General features: G+C 42.2%; 1 protein-coding gene across 13 annotated transcripts in view; it reads right to left on the bottom strand.

The window, feature by feature from the left end:
• The window catches only part of osbpl8 (oxysterol binding protein like 8), a 169,847-nt gene that overhangs the window by 24,429 nt on the left and 130,140 nt on the right, over positions 1–15,278 (bottom strand). For all 13 annotated transcript variants that reach the window (XM_033037977.1, XM_033037978.1, XM_033037989.1 and 10 more), the window contains 8 exons: positions 14,275–14,359; positions 12,265–12,433; positions 8,664–8,910; positions 6,299–6,483; positions 4,664–4,745; positions 3,495–3,593; positions 2,268–2,364; positions 1,115–1,213 (listed from right to left, as the gene is read on the bottom strand). In XM_033037977.1, the coding sequence (XP_032893868.1) occupies positions 1,115–1,213; positions 2,268–2,364; positions 3,495–3,593; positions 4,664–4,745; positions 6,299–6,483; positions 8,664–8,910; positions 12,265–12,433; positions 14,275–14,359 (1,063 nt within the window). The remainder of the gene's footprint in view (positions 1–1,114; positions 1,214–2,267; positions 2,365–3,494; positions 3,594–4,663; positions 4,746–6,298; positions 6,484–8,663; positions 8,911–12,264; positions 12,434–14,274; positions 14,360–15,278) is intronic.

The following is a 15,278-nucleotide window of genomic DNA, read 5'->3' as shown; positions in this document are numbered from 1 at the left end:
TCCACCTTGTACTTAATCTCTAAACTAAACTGGAGTAGCTTTAGTATTACTCAAGAGACATAAATTTACATTGCTATTATAGCTCTACAACCAAGCAGCAGCTCCGCATTGCCTGAATCCCATGATGGAATTGTTGAGGAATGACCAGTTCACGCCCATGTTTTCAATTATTTGCAAACCTCAGATCCAATGATGTGAATAGTCAACCAGCAGAAACATTGGGCGAGACCAAGCGTAGACTCTGTGCCTGTTTTGCCAAACACTTGCGCTCAGTCCGTCAAGGCCTACAGGATCTCCCAGTTGCTAACCATTTTAGATTCAAGGACCAGATACAGAGACAGTTCCAAGCTGTTATCAGGCAACTGAACCACTATTACCAACAAGAGAGCGTTTCTGACCTCTCATCTACTTCATTGGAGACTATCTTTCATCAGGCTATCTTTCATCAGGCTTTACTGAACTTTATCATGCACTAAACGTTATTCCCCTTATCTATATCTGCACACTGTGGACAGCTCGATTGTAATCATGTATACTGCTAACTGCATAGCACGCAACAAACAGCTTTTCACTCTACCTCGATACACGTGACAATAAACTAAACTAACTACCCTTCCTATTCCCATATTGACCTTTCTGTCCTGGGCCTCTTCCTGCCAGAGTGAGACCACACGCAAACTTGAGGAACAGTACCTAATATTCCGTTTGGGCAGCTCACAACCCAATGGTATGAACATCGAATTCTCCACCTTCAGTTAACCTCAACAAAACACCCTCCCCTCCCCATTTCACCCCCCCCCCCCCCCTCCTCTCCCTCCCCTGAGCCCTGGCTAACTTTACAGCTCTTTCCCCTCCCATCCCTCTCCACATACATTCCTAAACAACTTATACCTTGTCAATCCTCAAGCTTCACAATTCACAACTCTTTAATCCGTTTGTCTGACACTTTGTGTGTGTTAATCTCTGGCCTTTGTCCAACTACCCGCCAATCAAAACTCCCCCTGTCCTGTGCTCACCTATGACCTGCCAAAATCTTGAAGTGAGAGGTACCATGCAATAATTATTTTATTCCAGGAATAAATGTAACTTTAACACAATTAACTAGAAATGGTACCTTTGCAATGAGCATAGGGCATGTTCATTATGTAATCTTCCCCCCGGCTGAGGAAAGAAAGTCTCGCTTCGCCATCCAATAATGCTGATAATGAGTTTCCTGAATCATCGAGGAAAGAAAACGTATTATTTGGTTATTGAGATTTTCCCATTACCTTTGCTGTAAGTTCACCTTACTCAAGAGGCCTGCGTTTTCTATCATTTATCCACACTGCACCATGCCAGCTTCCCACCTACCTCCCCATGTGGCCTTTCAACCCATCTCAGACGCTGGCCACAGGGAATTTCACCGTATGTTGTTGAGGGGCATCTACATGAGACACGTACGGAATGTCCCACCTTTGGCGCTAAAGCAATGGAGTTGGATGCTCCAGTTGTGCTAAACGCGATTTCTTAATACGAGATTTCCTTCACACGTGTATATACTGTAGTAACCTTTCAATTTATTCTCCATACTCAATTATTTGTCAAAGCTAGAACAAGGTAATAAAAATGAACTGCAGATATTGGTTTATAGACCAAAGATAGACACAGATTGCTGGAGTGACTCAACGAGTCAGGCAGCATCTCTGGAGAAAATGGACAGGTGATGTTTCAGGTCACCTTCTTCAGACTAATTGCAGTTCGGAGAGTGGGGAAAAAACTGGAAGCATAGAAATAAAACAGGACAAATCAGAGTTGTAAACAAATGACCTCAGGCAAGGCGGTCACCTGATAGGCTGCCTGTTGGTTATAGACAGGTATGAACCCAAGAGGGATGTATTGGTGTGAACTGTAGACTTCGAGCAAACAGGCAGCTTATCAGGGAACCTCCTTGCTTAAGGTTGCCGGCCCCGACATGTCCTGTTTTTTCCTGCTTCCAGTTTTTTCTCCTCACTCTCCCTAGATATGGTCTGAAGAAGGGTCCGGACCCGAAACATCATCTATCCATATTCTCCAGGGTTGCTGCCTGAGCTGCCGAGCTACTCCAGCATTTTGTGTCTATCTTTGAATCTAAGGTCTTCCCTAACATTGACCTTCAGCTTCATAAAGCAAGGTTCGTTCCATGTTTCAATGTAAACACTAAATGTTAACCTCCAGCATCGTAAAACATGGTAAACAATTATTATCAACAGTTTATAATTTAACTGCATATTTAGGGAAGAAAAACTCACCATAAAACTTAGACTTGGCCATGATGCTCCCACAGACGCAGAACCCATCCTTTCTATTACTTACGTAGAATGCAGATACGGGAGGATGATGGGACACCTATTATGTAGAAGGTAATTCAGTCAGTAGCAAAATTACCCCAGTATAAATCAACATCAATTTTGGGACTACATTCAGAAAGAATTGTTGGTGAGACCACACTTGGAGTACAGTTTGCAGTTCTGGTTGCCCAGGGACAGGAAAGATGTCATTAGGATGGAAAAAGGGTGGTGGAGTGTCACCAGGATGTTGCTTGGGCTTGTGGGTTTGAGTTAAAAGGAGAGGTTGGATAGGCTAGGATTTTTTTTTCTTTGGAACGTAGGAGGTCGAAGGGCGATCTAATTGAGGTACAAGATCACGAGGAGCATGGATAAAGTGAATGTTCACTGTCTTTTTCACAGGATTGTAAAACTAAATTGCATGGGTTTAAGGTGAGAGTAGAGATTTAAACGAGAGTTTAGCAGCAATTTCTTTCCATTCAGAGGCTAGTCCGTATCTGAAATGAACTGCCAGAGGAAGCTATAGGACACAATAATGACATTTAGAAGACATTTGGACAAATGCGTGAATAGAAACATAGAAAATAGGTGCAGGAGTAGGCCATTCGGCCCTTCGAGCCTGCACCACCATTCAATATGATCATGGCTGATAATCCAACTCAGTATCCTGTACCTGCCTTCTCTCCATACCCCCTGATCTCTTTAGCCACAAGGGCCACATCTAACTCCCTCTTAAATATAGCCAATGAACTGGCCTCAACTACCTTCTGTGGCAGAGTTCCAGAGATTCACCACTCTCTGGATAACAAGGGTATAGAGGGCAGTGGGCCACATGCATGCAAATGTAAACTTGGGTCAGCATGGACAGGGTGGACTGAAGGGCCTGTTTCCATGCTGCACAGCTCCATGGCTCGCTGACAACTGACCGATAGCTTGAATGAAAAAATGTCACTGTGGGACTTAGGAGTTAAAACTCCTTAACTCTTGAATAACATCTGTTCCTATGGATGATGAAGGAGAGTAAAGGAGACCTTAAAATGTATTGCTTTAACCAGTGCCACCCTCGAGTATACTCGGGCCATGGCCAATAGTGGGGAAAAAAACTTGGCAGTGAACAGGTTAAAGATTGTATAAGGTGCAAAAAGAAGCAAGTCAATAACAGTCTCTGACAAATGAATCGTTTACTCATACCTGTTCTGCAATGTAAAAGGTCCTGCTGTTTGCTTTTGGATGAATCCACATGCACCGGAACGTTTCACCAATAATTGGATTGTACGGCTTCTTCAGGCCCTTATCATAGAAATAAAAATACTTTTAAAACCAAGAACTGAACCACAAAACTTAAAGAGAATTTAAGGATAAAAGCTTGTAGCCATATAACACTGGGAGAAAAATTATGTGAGATGAAAGAGATGTGTTCTTGTTGAAAGTGCTGCCAAGCTAGAAATTTGCATTGTCAATAATCGCAAAGCTAATATGTAGCTGATATTCTAAATATTTTAAAGAATAGACAAAATAGACACAATTGGCAGCACCTTAGATGCAATCAGCAGATTTTGCAGTACCAGACATATGATCTCAGTTATGGACGATAATCTCAGTTATTGAGGCTCACTTTGCATCCATAGAGATGCGGCATTTTGGATGAATGAGTTGCGTATATAATTTAAAAGAAGCTTAACCATAAATGTTCCCTTTTCTCTCACCATCGTGAAAAATTAATGGATAACTACATCATTTAAGGGGCTTACTGTGTGCAAATGGGCTGCCTTATTTGTCCACTTTACAACCCAAACCCAAAATATTCTATTCGTATAAATACTGAGGAATGTAATGAGGACTTGAAAAATGATAGACAAATGGATATTTTTTACTTTCTCCAAAACAAAATGGTTCGCAGTTAGTCTGGTTATATTTACACTGTGGTTTTCCTCTCTTCTCCCCTCATCAGGCAGAAGATACAAAAGTTTGAAAGCACATACCACCATTTTCAGGACCAGACACTTACCCACTGTTATCAGACTGTACGTAAACTAGGGGGCAGTCCTGCTCTTCCAACCTTCCAACTTAAGTTCCCGGCACTTAAAAAAAATCTGCACTTTCTTTGTAACTGTAAATCTATAACGCCATAACGCAGTATATTGGATGTGTATTTTTTTTGTTACAATACCTGTTGTAGTTGTGTACGCTTGGCTGTACTAACGCACAATATGATTTGACTGGATAGGACAGAAACAAACCATTTTCACCGTTTTGGACTCCACACGGAAATAATAAACCAATCCGAATATTTTTGAGACAAGAGACATTGGAAAGAGTTGTTATTTAACAATGACAACATTTCACTTTGGAAAACGAACCTTTGGTTTTTTGTAGAAGCCAGACAAGTACCATCTCACAACTTTCTTCAAACGTCTGTAAGGGTTTTCCTCAGCAGCCGCACTGCAAGGCAAACACCTCAGTCAAATGCCAGTCAAATATCGTAAAAAGACGACATGCACAAAACAGATTCACTAAGTGTGAATTATTTTAAAAAGCATGCACCATAATTTGGTTTTTCTCTTCTATCAGCCTCATAATTCATTAGCCCAGAGTGTATGAAGAGAAGTGTTTGAACTTATTAACCATAAGTTCTAGGGGCAGAATTAGGACATTTGGCCATTGATTCTACTCCGCCATTCAATCATAGCTGATTGGTCTTTCCCTCTTAACTCCATTCTCCTCCCTTCCCCCCATAACCCATGACACCCGTACTAATCAAAAATCAGTCAATCTCTGCCTTTAAAAATATTCATTGACTTGGTCTCCACAGCCTTATGTGGCAATGAATTCCACAAATTCACTACCCTCTGACTAAATATCAAATTCTATAACTGGCTATGTGTTATCCACCAGAAGGTTTTATGGTTGACTTTTGCTTAAAACTAAAAGTACAGAGAGGTGAAGGCTGGCCCCCCGGTTAAGTCATAGTGTAATGGCTGCAATTGTTTCAGATCAAGACCACTATTATCATTGGTGCTCAATCATCAGGGCGGGCATGAATTGGGAGAATGGAAATCCCAGGCAAAAATCTTCAGAGATCCTGCTGGAAACCCAAAGATCTCACCTTAAAAGATGCAACTTAAAAAAAAAAAAAGTAGGAAAAGGCCATTAGATCAAGTGAACCAACTCCACTATTCAATAAAATGACTGATGATCCAGTCTTCTTCTTGCGTATGGCGTGCGCAGCCGAAAGTTGAAGACACCAAAACACTACATCTATTTGTTTGTGCACGTTGGGTTGATTGCATTAGTTGAAATAGGGTGGACCACGTGAAAGTTGCACTCTCCAGTGCATCAACATCACTCTTTCTATCCACACATCTCCTGATTCCCTTTGTGTAGGAAGGAACTGCAGATGCTGGTTTACACTGAAGATAGACACAAAACGCTGAAGTAACTCAGCGGGTCAGACTGCATCTCTGGAGAAAAGGTGACGTTTCGGGTCGAGAGTCTGAAGAAGGGTCTTCTATTTCCTGATTCCCTTTGCACTCTTAAAAAAAAACTTCTAATGCTTCGGTGTTATTTGTTCAGGACAATAAAACAATACTAGAAGGTTTTGAGAGGCTGGGATAATAAAGGAAAAGGCAATCAGCTGAGGCGGCACAGTGGTGGGTGGAGCTTCCGCCTGACAGCGACAGAGACCAGAGCTCAATCCTGACAATGGGCGCTGTCTGTACGGAGTCTGTATGTTCTGCCTGTAACCGGGTGCTCCGGTTTCCTCCCACATTCCAAAGACATGCAGGTTTGTAGGTGAATCGGCTTCTGTAAAGTTGCCACTAGTCTGTGGAATACAATTGATGTACGGGGATCGCTGGTGGACGCAAATACGGTGGGCCGAAGGGCCTGTTTCCACGCTGTATCTTTAAACTAAACTAAACCAATTTGAGCCTGGCAAGAAGTGTGTGATGGGTAGGAGTGGGTAGACAACACAAATATAAGCGAAGTGCACTCACTCTGATAGAATGTCCGCATGGTAGTAGTAATCTGACAGCTTATCTAAGAAAGAACGAGGCTCCAAGATAAATGTGGGCAGCACAACTTTGGAGAGGTCCATTCCTGGCCGAACTTGCTTCAGCAGAGTCCAAATCAGACTTTTGTTCTCGTCGGATACGACTTCTATCTGAGATTCCTCACCTGCCTGGATTTTTTTTTTAAGGGAGAGAAAGGATTGACGGTTAGTATTAGTGGGAGGTGATTGATTGGGAGAGGAAGAAAGCATGAGGAAAAAAATGTTTAGATTTTACCATTTTTTGCTGCAAGTAACAATTTCCAGAAAAAACCATGACTGCCAGCAGCATTTGCTAAACTGTACGGACTAAATAGACCACAGATGCTGGAATGTGGGACAAAAGTCAGAACCGTGGAAAAACTCAGCAGGTCAAGCAGCATCAATGGAGGCAAAAAAAAGTATGTCATTGTTTTGGGTCTTGATCCTGCATCGACTGAGAGGGAAAAGGAAACTTTGCCAGCCAATAACAATATGGGAAGGGGGGGAGGGGGGAGACGGGACTGTGGAATGCTGGTGAGTGAAAGGTGGATACAGGTGGGGAGAGGATGCAGAGCCAGATGGGAGGCCCGTGGGTGGGTGGTGGGACGGAGTACGATAGGTGCAAACCGATGGAAAACTGGAAAAGTCACTGCGAATGCCACTGGGTTGTATGCTGCCCCATCGGAAAATATTCGAGAAACTGTGCCTGTAGAAACGTATGCTGTTGGAAGGGCCCCCAAACCGAAACATCACCTACCCACGTTCTCCACAGATGCTGCCTGAACCACTGAGTTACTCCAGCACTTTGTGTCCTGTAGAAAATTATATTGAATTCTGCAAAAGTGATTGACATGCCTGTTGCACGATGATTGACATTTATGAAATGTTACATTACATTTATAGTTCATTTCCAAATGTGACAAGGTCCCAATAATAAAAAAACATGATTTTTCCTCACTTATTTTAGTTTAGTCTAGTTTATTGTTGTCACGTGCACTGAGCTGCAGTGAAAAGCTTTTGTGTTGCACGCTATCCAGTCAGCCATAAGACTATACATGATGACAAACAAGCCGTTCACAGTGTGCAGATAGAGGATAAAGGGAATAACGTTTAGTGCAAGATAAAGTCCAGTAAAGTCTGATAACAGATAATCCGTGGGTCTCCAATGAGGTAGATTATAGGACAGGACTGTTCTTTCGTTGGGGATGGGATGGTTCAGTTGCCTGATAACAGATGGGAAGTAAACAAAAAACAGTAGGGATTAGTTGATTTAGACTTTAGAGATACGGTGCGGAATCTGACCATTTGGACGACTGAGTCCGCGCCGACCAGCGATCACTACATACACTAGCACTATCTAACACTAGGGATAATTTACAATTTTACCTAAACTAATTAACATACAAACCTGCATGTCTTTGGTGTGTGGGAGGAAACTGGAGCACCCGGAGAAAATCCATGTGTTCACAGGGAGAACGTACAAACTCCATCCAGACAGCACCTGTGAATGCATGGTCGAACCCATTTCTCCGGTGTTGTAAGGCTGCAACTCTGTCGCAGTGCCACTGTGCTGCCCATGGGGGTAAATTGCAGAAGATTGGCCCTGGGAAGCTGTAAGCCCATCGCCTACAGTTTTCCAGCATGTTAACTGGAGCTTGGCCAAATCCAGGGAGACTATGGGCTCCACCCACTGCTACGGTTTCAGCTGAAGCTTCGGAACCACTTGCCCTCTCAATTCCTGAAATTCAACAGAGTACACCACTATAAACCAGCAGCTGCAGTTCTTTTCTGCACATCTTGCTCCTGTGCTTCGATTACACTATTTCAGGCAAGGCCTGCTCTCTGCACCCACGTGAATGTAACAAACATTGAACTACTTGATGTTGGCACTGCGTGCACTCATAAATATTCAATTTCCCAGCAGAAGCAAGCATCTTCTCACTTTCTGAACAAATTCATTAAAACTCTACTGTAAAGCAACAGCATCGTTCAGTGACATGAGCATCAAACTTCATTTGGCACGATGGCACAGCGGTAGAGTTGCTGCCTTACAGCGTCAGAGACCCGGGTTCAACCCTGACTACAGGTGCTGTCTGTACAGAATTTGTACGTTCTCTCTGTGACTGCATGTTCTTTCTCCTGGTGCTCCAGTTTCCCCCACACTCCAAAGACATACAGGGTTGGAGGTTAATTGGCTTCTGTAAATCGTAAATTGTCCCTAGTGTGCAGGATAATGCTAGTGTACGGGGTGATCGCTGGTCAGCGTAGACTCGCCGTATCTCTAAAGTCTATATAAAGTATGAATGCGTGATTATATGATACCCTCTTACCTCTCCCAACTCCTCATGAGCTTCTTCCACGTAAGTGGTTTCCTTTACGATGTCCATTGGCTCAAGATCAGTGGGTAGAGCATCCTGTTTCTCTGATATGTCGGAGTCACTTTCCTCACTTTTCCCACTTTTCTCCAGTGGATCGTTATCGGATTCCTCGTGGTCAGGCTCATTCTCTCTGTCTGATTTATCAGAGTACAGGTCATGGTCTCTGAAGTGCTGCTGCTCAATCTCGCTTTCATTTAACCTGAAAACAAACATTTTCTTCATTCATAAGTTCACTAGTCATAGGAGCAGAATTAGGCCATTCGGCCCTTCGAGTCTGCTCTGCCATTCACTCATGGCTGACCTGCCCTTTTCTGGATTCTAATTCTGGATTCAGTTTACTTCAGTACAAGAAATAAAGGTTCAATTCTCTTCTCCGAGGTGCTTCCATATTTAAAGTTGTAACATTGGTTTCAGTCACAGGCTGCTTATCAATCGAACAAAATAACTCACTCTCAGTTAGTGCAGGTGCTGCTTCTAACTTGTAACATTCCCAGGACATTCATCTTCAATTCTCTCATTCTTATTAGATCTGGCCTTGAAGGAAGGCAGCATCTTAGTAAGTCATTTATAACTTCCAGAGGACTTCCTGAGTGACTAATGCTGTATTTTGATTAAAGTATCAGCACTTGACAAGTACGGCACCTGTGCCGAGTTTATTCTCAAATTTGCCAAATTATATCTAATTTTACAGGTTAAATCACCAAGACTCCGTGCCATTGAGTAACTCCCCTTAAGTAGCAACTAAAACAAGGTCACACAAACCTTAAATATAATGGTCCAACCAGAGTTGACCAGTCTGCTTCTAAATACACAGGCCAACCTCTTGAAAACCAAAATGGCAAGAGCTATATTTTTCTGTCGCTCTTGATACAACTTTAGACTTTAGAGGTACAGTGTGGAAACAGGCCCTTCAGCCCAACAATCCCAGACCAACCAGCGATAACCATGTACACAACCACTATCCTACACATTAGGGACAATTTACAATTAACAAGCCAATTAACCTATAAATCTTTGGAGTGTGGGAGGAAATCGGAGCACCCGGAGAATACCCATGCGGTCACAGGTAGAACGCACAAACTCCGTACAGACAGCACCCATAGTCAGGACCATACCCGGGTCTCTGGCTCGGTATGGCAGCAACTCTACCACTGTGGCACTGTGTTGTCCTCAACTCTGAGGATCATGTCCAAACTATAGATAAAATAGATGAGCAACCACAAGGGTATTCCAGCATCACAAAATGGCAAACAACTAACATATTGGGGAAACAGAGAGTCATGGCTTGTGCTTTAATGTAACTGCCAGACTGAAGCCTTTCATCCAGTCAGAAACCTGGGCTGAGTTAAACAATGATATATCTTGCATCTAGTCAGAAAGCTGGCTTGGGTTCTGAAGAAGTGTCTCGACGCAAAACATCACCCATTCCTTCTCTCCATAGATGCTGCCTGTCCCACTGAGTCACTCCAGCCTGTGTCTATCTTCGGTTTAAACCAGCATCTGCAGTTCCTTCTTATTTATTTCTACAGGGGCCTGGTATCCAAATTACTGACATAAACTGAACTATTCAGTAAAGAGAATGATAGGTGTAGATAAAAGCAATAGCCATCCTGCACAATGCAGAAAGGAAAATGGTATAATAATCTTTTTTTTTGGCACGTTTTTCAGAGATCTGCAAAGTATTTATTATATTACCATGAGTTAATGAGTATCCATCCCCACAAGCCACCGGAACATGAATATATAACACATTTAGCTGCCTTATCTGAAGGAAGCAACACTCTCTCAAAGTTGTGCTTATTTTGGAACTTTTCCTGTGGTCTATACAGGATGTCCTCGGGTAATGTATAAGTTCAATTTTCAGTGATATTCTTGTGGATCTTGTCCATTAGTTAGAAAGTGCAGAAAAATCACAGTACAGTAACCAGACCTCCATAGAACTGTAATGAATGGCATCACAAACATTTGCTCAGGTAGAGAAAGAGAGAAAGATGGAAAAAGAGAAAATGAAAGAGAGAGAGGGAGAGACGGAGAGACATGGGGAGAGAGAAGGGAAGAGGGGGGGGGGGAGAGGGGGAGAGAGATGGAGACGGAGAGAGACGGAGAGAGACAGAGATGGAGAGAGACGGAGAGAGACGGAGAGAACGGAGAGAGACGGAGAGATCTCTCGCATGTAGGGGTCTCCATAAGTTGGGCATTTGAAATCTGGGAACGGTCTGTACATATGGCAACAGAAGAACAGTTGAGTTTTGGATTGAGCTTTTCAAAAGGAAATCAACCTTGTCTAGTGTTTAATTACACAGAAATGTTTCACTAATACAGTACACTTCATTACATCAGAACACATTACAGACAATTGAAATAAAAATGCACCACAAAACATCCCAAAATATTACAATAATGATAGATAAGCTCTAGTGATATCGCTTAAGGAATAAACAGTGCAAAGTGATAGAGAGCAGATATTTTAGATCAAGGGAAAGATTGGTTTTGTTTGCTTTCACATTGAAGGAGATCTCATCTCTAAATGACTTTGTAGATTTATTAATGGAAAATCTTTATCATAATAGGTCTAGAAATCAGAGACCATGATCTTAATAAGTGGTGTGCAGTCTCCGGGAAGGGTGGGATCCTATTCAAAATTTGAATGTAAAAATAGCACCATTTGTATCTGATGCCAAAGTAATTTAGGATGCTAGATATTTTCTTGCTCTAAATCCATGTTTCTAAATGTTTCCCAGCAAACTGCATATTAGTGCACTAACACAGTGCACTAAGGTGGCACAGCAGTAGAGTTGCTTCCCTACAGCGCCAGAAAACCGGGTTTGATCCTGACTACAGGTGCTGTCTGTGTGGAGTTTGTACGTTCTCCAGTTTGCTGCGTGGGTTTTCCCCGGATGCTCTGGTTTCCTCCCACATTCCAAAGACGTGCAGGTTTGTTGGTTAATTGGTTTCTGTAAAATGTCCCTAGTGTGCAGGATAGGAATCGTGTATGGGTGATCATTGGGCGGTGTGGACTTGGTGGGTCGAAAGGTCTGTTTCCATTGTCTTCTCTAACTTCAAGTAGCCCTTGCTTTCCCTCTCTCTCTGACCCATCCCCCTTCCCAGTACTCCTACCTGTCTTACTGTCTCCGACTACATTTTATCTCTGTACTGCGCACTCGACGGACATCAGTCTGAAGAAAGGTCTCGACCCAAAACGTCACCCCTTCCTTTTCTCCAGAGATGCTGCCTGTCCCGCTGAGTTACTCCAGCATTTTGTGTTTATCTTCGATTTAAACCAGCATCTGCAGTTCTTTCCTACACGTCTGTTTCCATGCTGTATCTCTAAACTAAACTAAATTAAAAGTAATCTAAATTAAACTAATCTACAGCTCTTGAAAAACTTATTTTGCCTTTGACAATCGGAAAATATGGATAAAGCAACCATGCCGATTTGTTAATATATCTTATTCAAAAGTCATCTCATGCTGCATAACAGGAGCCACCAAAAGCTCAACGGCCATTGTGGCACAATGGCCATTCAATGTCAAGTGACTTACGAACAACTTACTGGTCGTGTTCTGGGCTTTGCAGAGCGTTTGCTCGCAGTAGTCCAAAAAGCGCAACATGGCAGCCTTCCGAGGAGTTCAAGTCATACTCTTTGCCTTCTCTAATTGTAGTCCGCTTGAGGAGACTGGAACACTTCAGAGCAAGTTCCAACGCATCCATCCAACATCTTCCTGCAACAGAGTTTGGAAAGTGCACATTACCAACTTGTAAACCAGAAGGAATAGTCGTTTAGAAGGACGCAAAGTGCTGGAGTAACTCAGGTGGTCAGGCAACATCTCTGGAGAACATGGATAGATGATGCTTCTGGTCAGGAGCCTTCGTCAGACTGAACACAAGGAACTGCAGATGCTGGTCTGAAGAAGGATCTCGATCCGAAACGTCACCCACCCACGTTCCAGCATTTTGTGTCCTTATGTGTATTAACCAGCATCTGCAGTTCTTTGTTTCTACATAGTTATTTGGAAGGTCACTGACCTAAACCATTAATTCTGTTTCTCTAACCATAGATTCAGCTTGACCTAATGATTATTTCCTATCAGATTTCCATCATCTGCAACCCTTCCTGAATGTGGAAGGGGGTAGGAAATATATTCTGCACTCTGTAACTTTCCCTTCACTCTACCTATTGTACTTGAGTTTGACTTGTATGTAATTGATTTGATTCGAAAGCATGCAAAACAAAGCTATTCACTGTACCTCGGTACACGAGACAGTAATAAACCTAAATCCAAAACTATTAAATAAACAAGTTCAAATTGATCACTTTTTGCATATATCCATATGACATTGGGGGGGTCCATCAAGTCAAATCTGGCTCTCAGAGCAATCCAATTACCTCCCTTATTTTGCGTAACTTATTCTCTCTCAAATGACCATCAAGATCGCCCCTTTGTTCTTCCACCTACCTACTCTGCTAATTTACAGTTGTTAATTAACTTATTAATCAGCCAGCTATCTCAATTAATTTAGCGTGTCTGAAATGTTGGGAGTAAACTGAAGCATCCGAGGAAAACCCACACGATCACTGGAAGAGTGTCTTAATTCTACAAAGCACAGGAATCACGGTTGAACCCGTCACTGGCGCTGTGAGGCAGTAGCAAGACTTGCTGTGCCACCCATTTCTTGATATGACCTGATGATTTACAGAGAGCAGAAACAAAACACCCAAAACGCCACAAGGAAATAAAATGAGTAGTAGCGTCTTAAAGGAGATACAAGGAACTGCAGATGTTGGTTTATACAAAAAAAAAAAAAAAGTGCTGGAGTATCTTGGAAGGTCACAGGCAGCATCTCTGGAGAGCAAGGATAGGTGATAATTCGGGTCGAGACCCTTCTTAAGTCTGGAGAAGGATCCCGACTGGATACGTCACCTATCCTATGTGTGCTGCAATGGCAAGTCAAATTTCACTACACCAATTGGTGTATGTGATAATAAATGTCCTTTGTCCTTTATCCATGTTTTCCATAGATGTTGCTTAACCCGCTGAGTTACTCCAGTACTTTGTGTATCTTTTAGTAGCATTTTAAAGGTGAATAACCAATGGTATATAATTTTACTGTAATCCAACACCAGGATTTATCCATAACCAGATTCATGCTAATGGGCTCCAACGGAGAAAGGCAAACGAAAAGGTTAGAAAATTAAAAAAATGCAGATGTTGGAAATCTGAAACAAACAGAAAATGTTGGAAAATCTCAACAGGTCAGACAGGAGCTGTGCAAAGAAAAATAGTCGACATTTGGATCTGAAATCCTTCGTCAGAAGAGGTTAGCTGGAAGGACACGACTTTCAATATTTTACTCACAGGGCAACACTTTTAATCGTTAAAATATCCCGAAGGGAAAAAAAATCCACAAAAATGAAAGGTTTCTTCAAATGAAATAACTGAAAATAAATGAATATTATGTTATAATTTTAAACTTCTATCTATTTATCTACCCTATTAATTCAATTTATGCATTTGAGGCAACATTTCACAAAAAGAGCCTTCTTTTTGCATTAAATTCTTACCATCGGATTCTGAAGCAGCTCGAAATATCAGGTAACTACTGGGCAGTGGTTGAGTGATCGACCCGACAGCTTCTCCTTTTGGACCCTTCAAAAAAAACGTATATTATTTGTCCTGAAAAATCAGCTCCTGTAAATAAGCAGAGCTTGGTCAGACCTAGAAAACCTGGGCAGTTGGCAAGAAAACTCTGCAGGTTATGGGGGCAATCAAAGCAATATTTACAATTAATAAGGAATAAGACAGGGAATGGTCAAAATGGTCTGTTTCCTGGAGTTAAGAATTCCAAAGCCAAGTGCGATATCGCGGGATTAAACACAAGGTACTTGAATGTTGGAGTATTCTGTATTTACAGGTACCATGCTTTGCACTTAATTTCCAGAGTCAGAGATTGAGACAAATCTATGTCAACATTTGAGAGTATATTTAACTGGGCAGGTGAACAAAAGATGAAGACATATCAATGTGGACACAAGACATGCTGCTGATAACAGTTTCAGTCGCGAGCTCACTTTGATCTTGTGCATTACCATTCCAGTTTAGAGCTTTTAGACGCTTTAGAGATACAGCACGGAAACGGGCCATTCGGCCCACAGCGAAGATACCATACACTAGCACTATGTTACACAGGATGGACAATTTACAATTTTACCAAAGCCAATAAACCTACAGACTCACGTGGTCACAGGGAGAACGTACCAACCCTGCACAGACAGTAGCCGTAGTCAGGATTAAACCTGGGCCTCTAGCACTGTAAGGCAGCAGCTCGACTGCTGTGCCCCTGTGCCACCCCAAGAGTCTCATTGCTCTACCAACTGAGCTATCCAGGCCCTAATCCACATATAGATTAGTTTATTTTTCTCATGTGTACTGAGGTACAGTGAAAAGCTTTTGTGTGGTGTGCTGTCCAGTCAACGGAAAGCCTATACATGATTACAATCAGCTGTCCACAGTGTTTAGATACAGGATAAAGGGAATAATGTTTAGTGCAAGATAAAGTTCAGTAGAG

This window comes from Amblyraja radiata, chromosome 19 (assembly GCF_010909765.2).
Source record: "Amblyraja radiata isolate CabotCenter1 chromosome 19, sAmbRad1.1.pri, whole genome shotgun sequence".
Taxonomy (NCBI): Eukaryota; Metazoa; Chordata; class Chondrichthyes; order Rajiformes; family Rajidae; genus Amblyraja; species Amblyraja radiata.
This window is presented reverse-complemented; position numbering and strand designations above follow the sequence as displayed.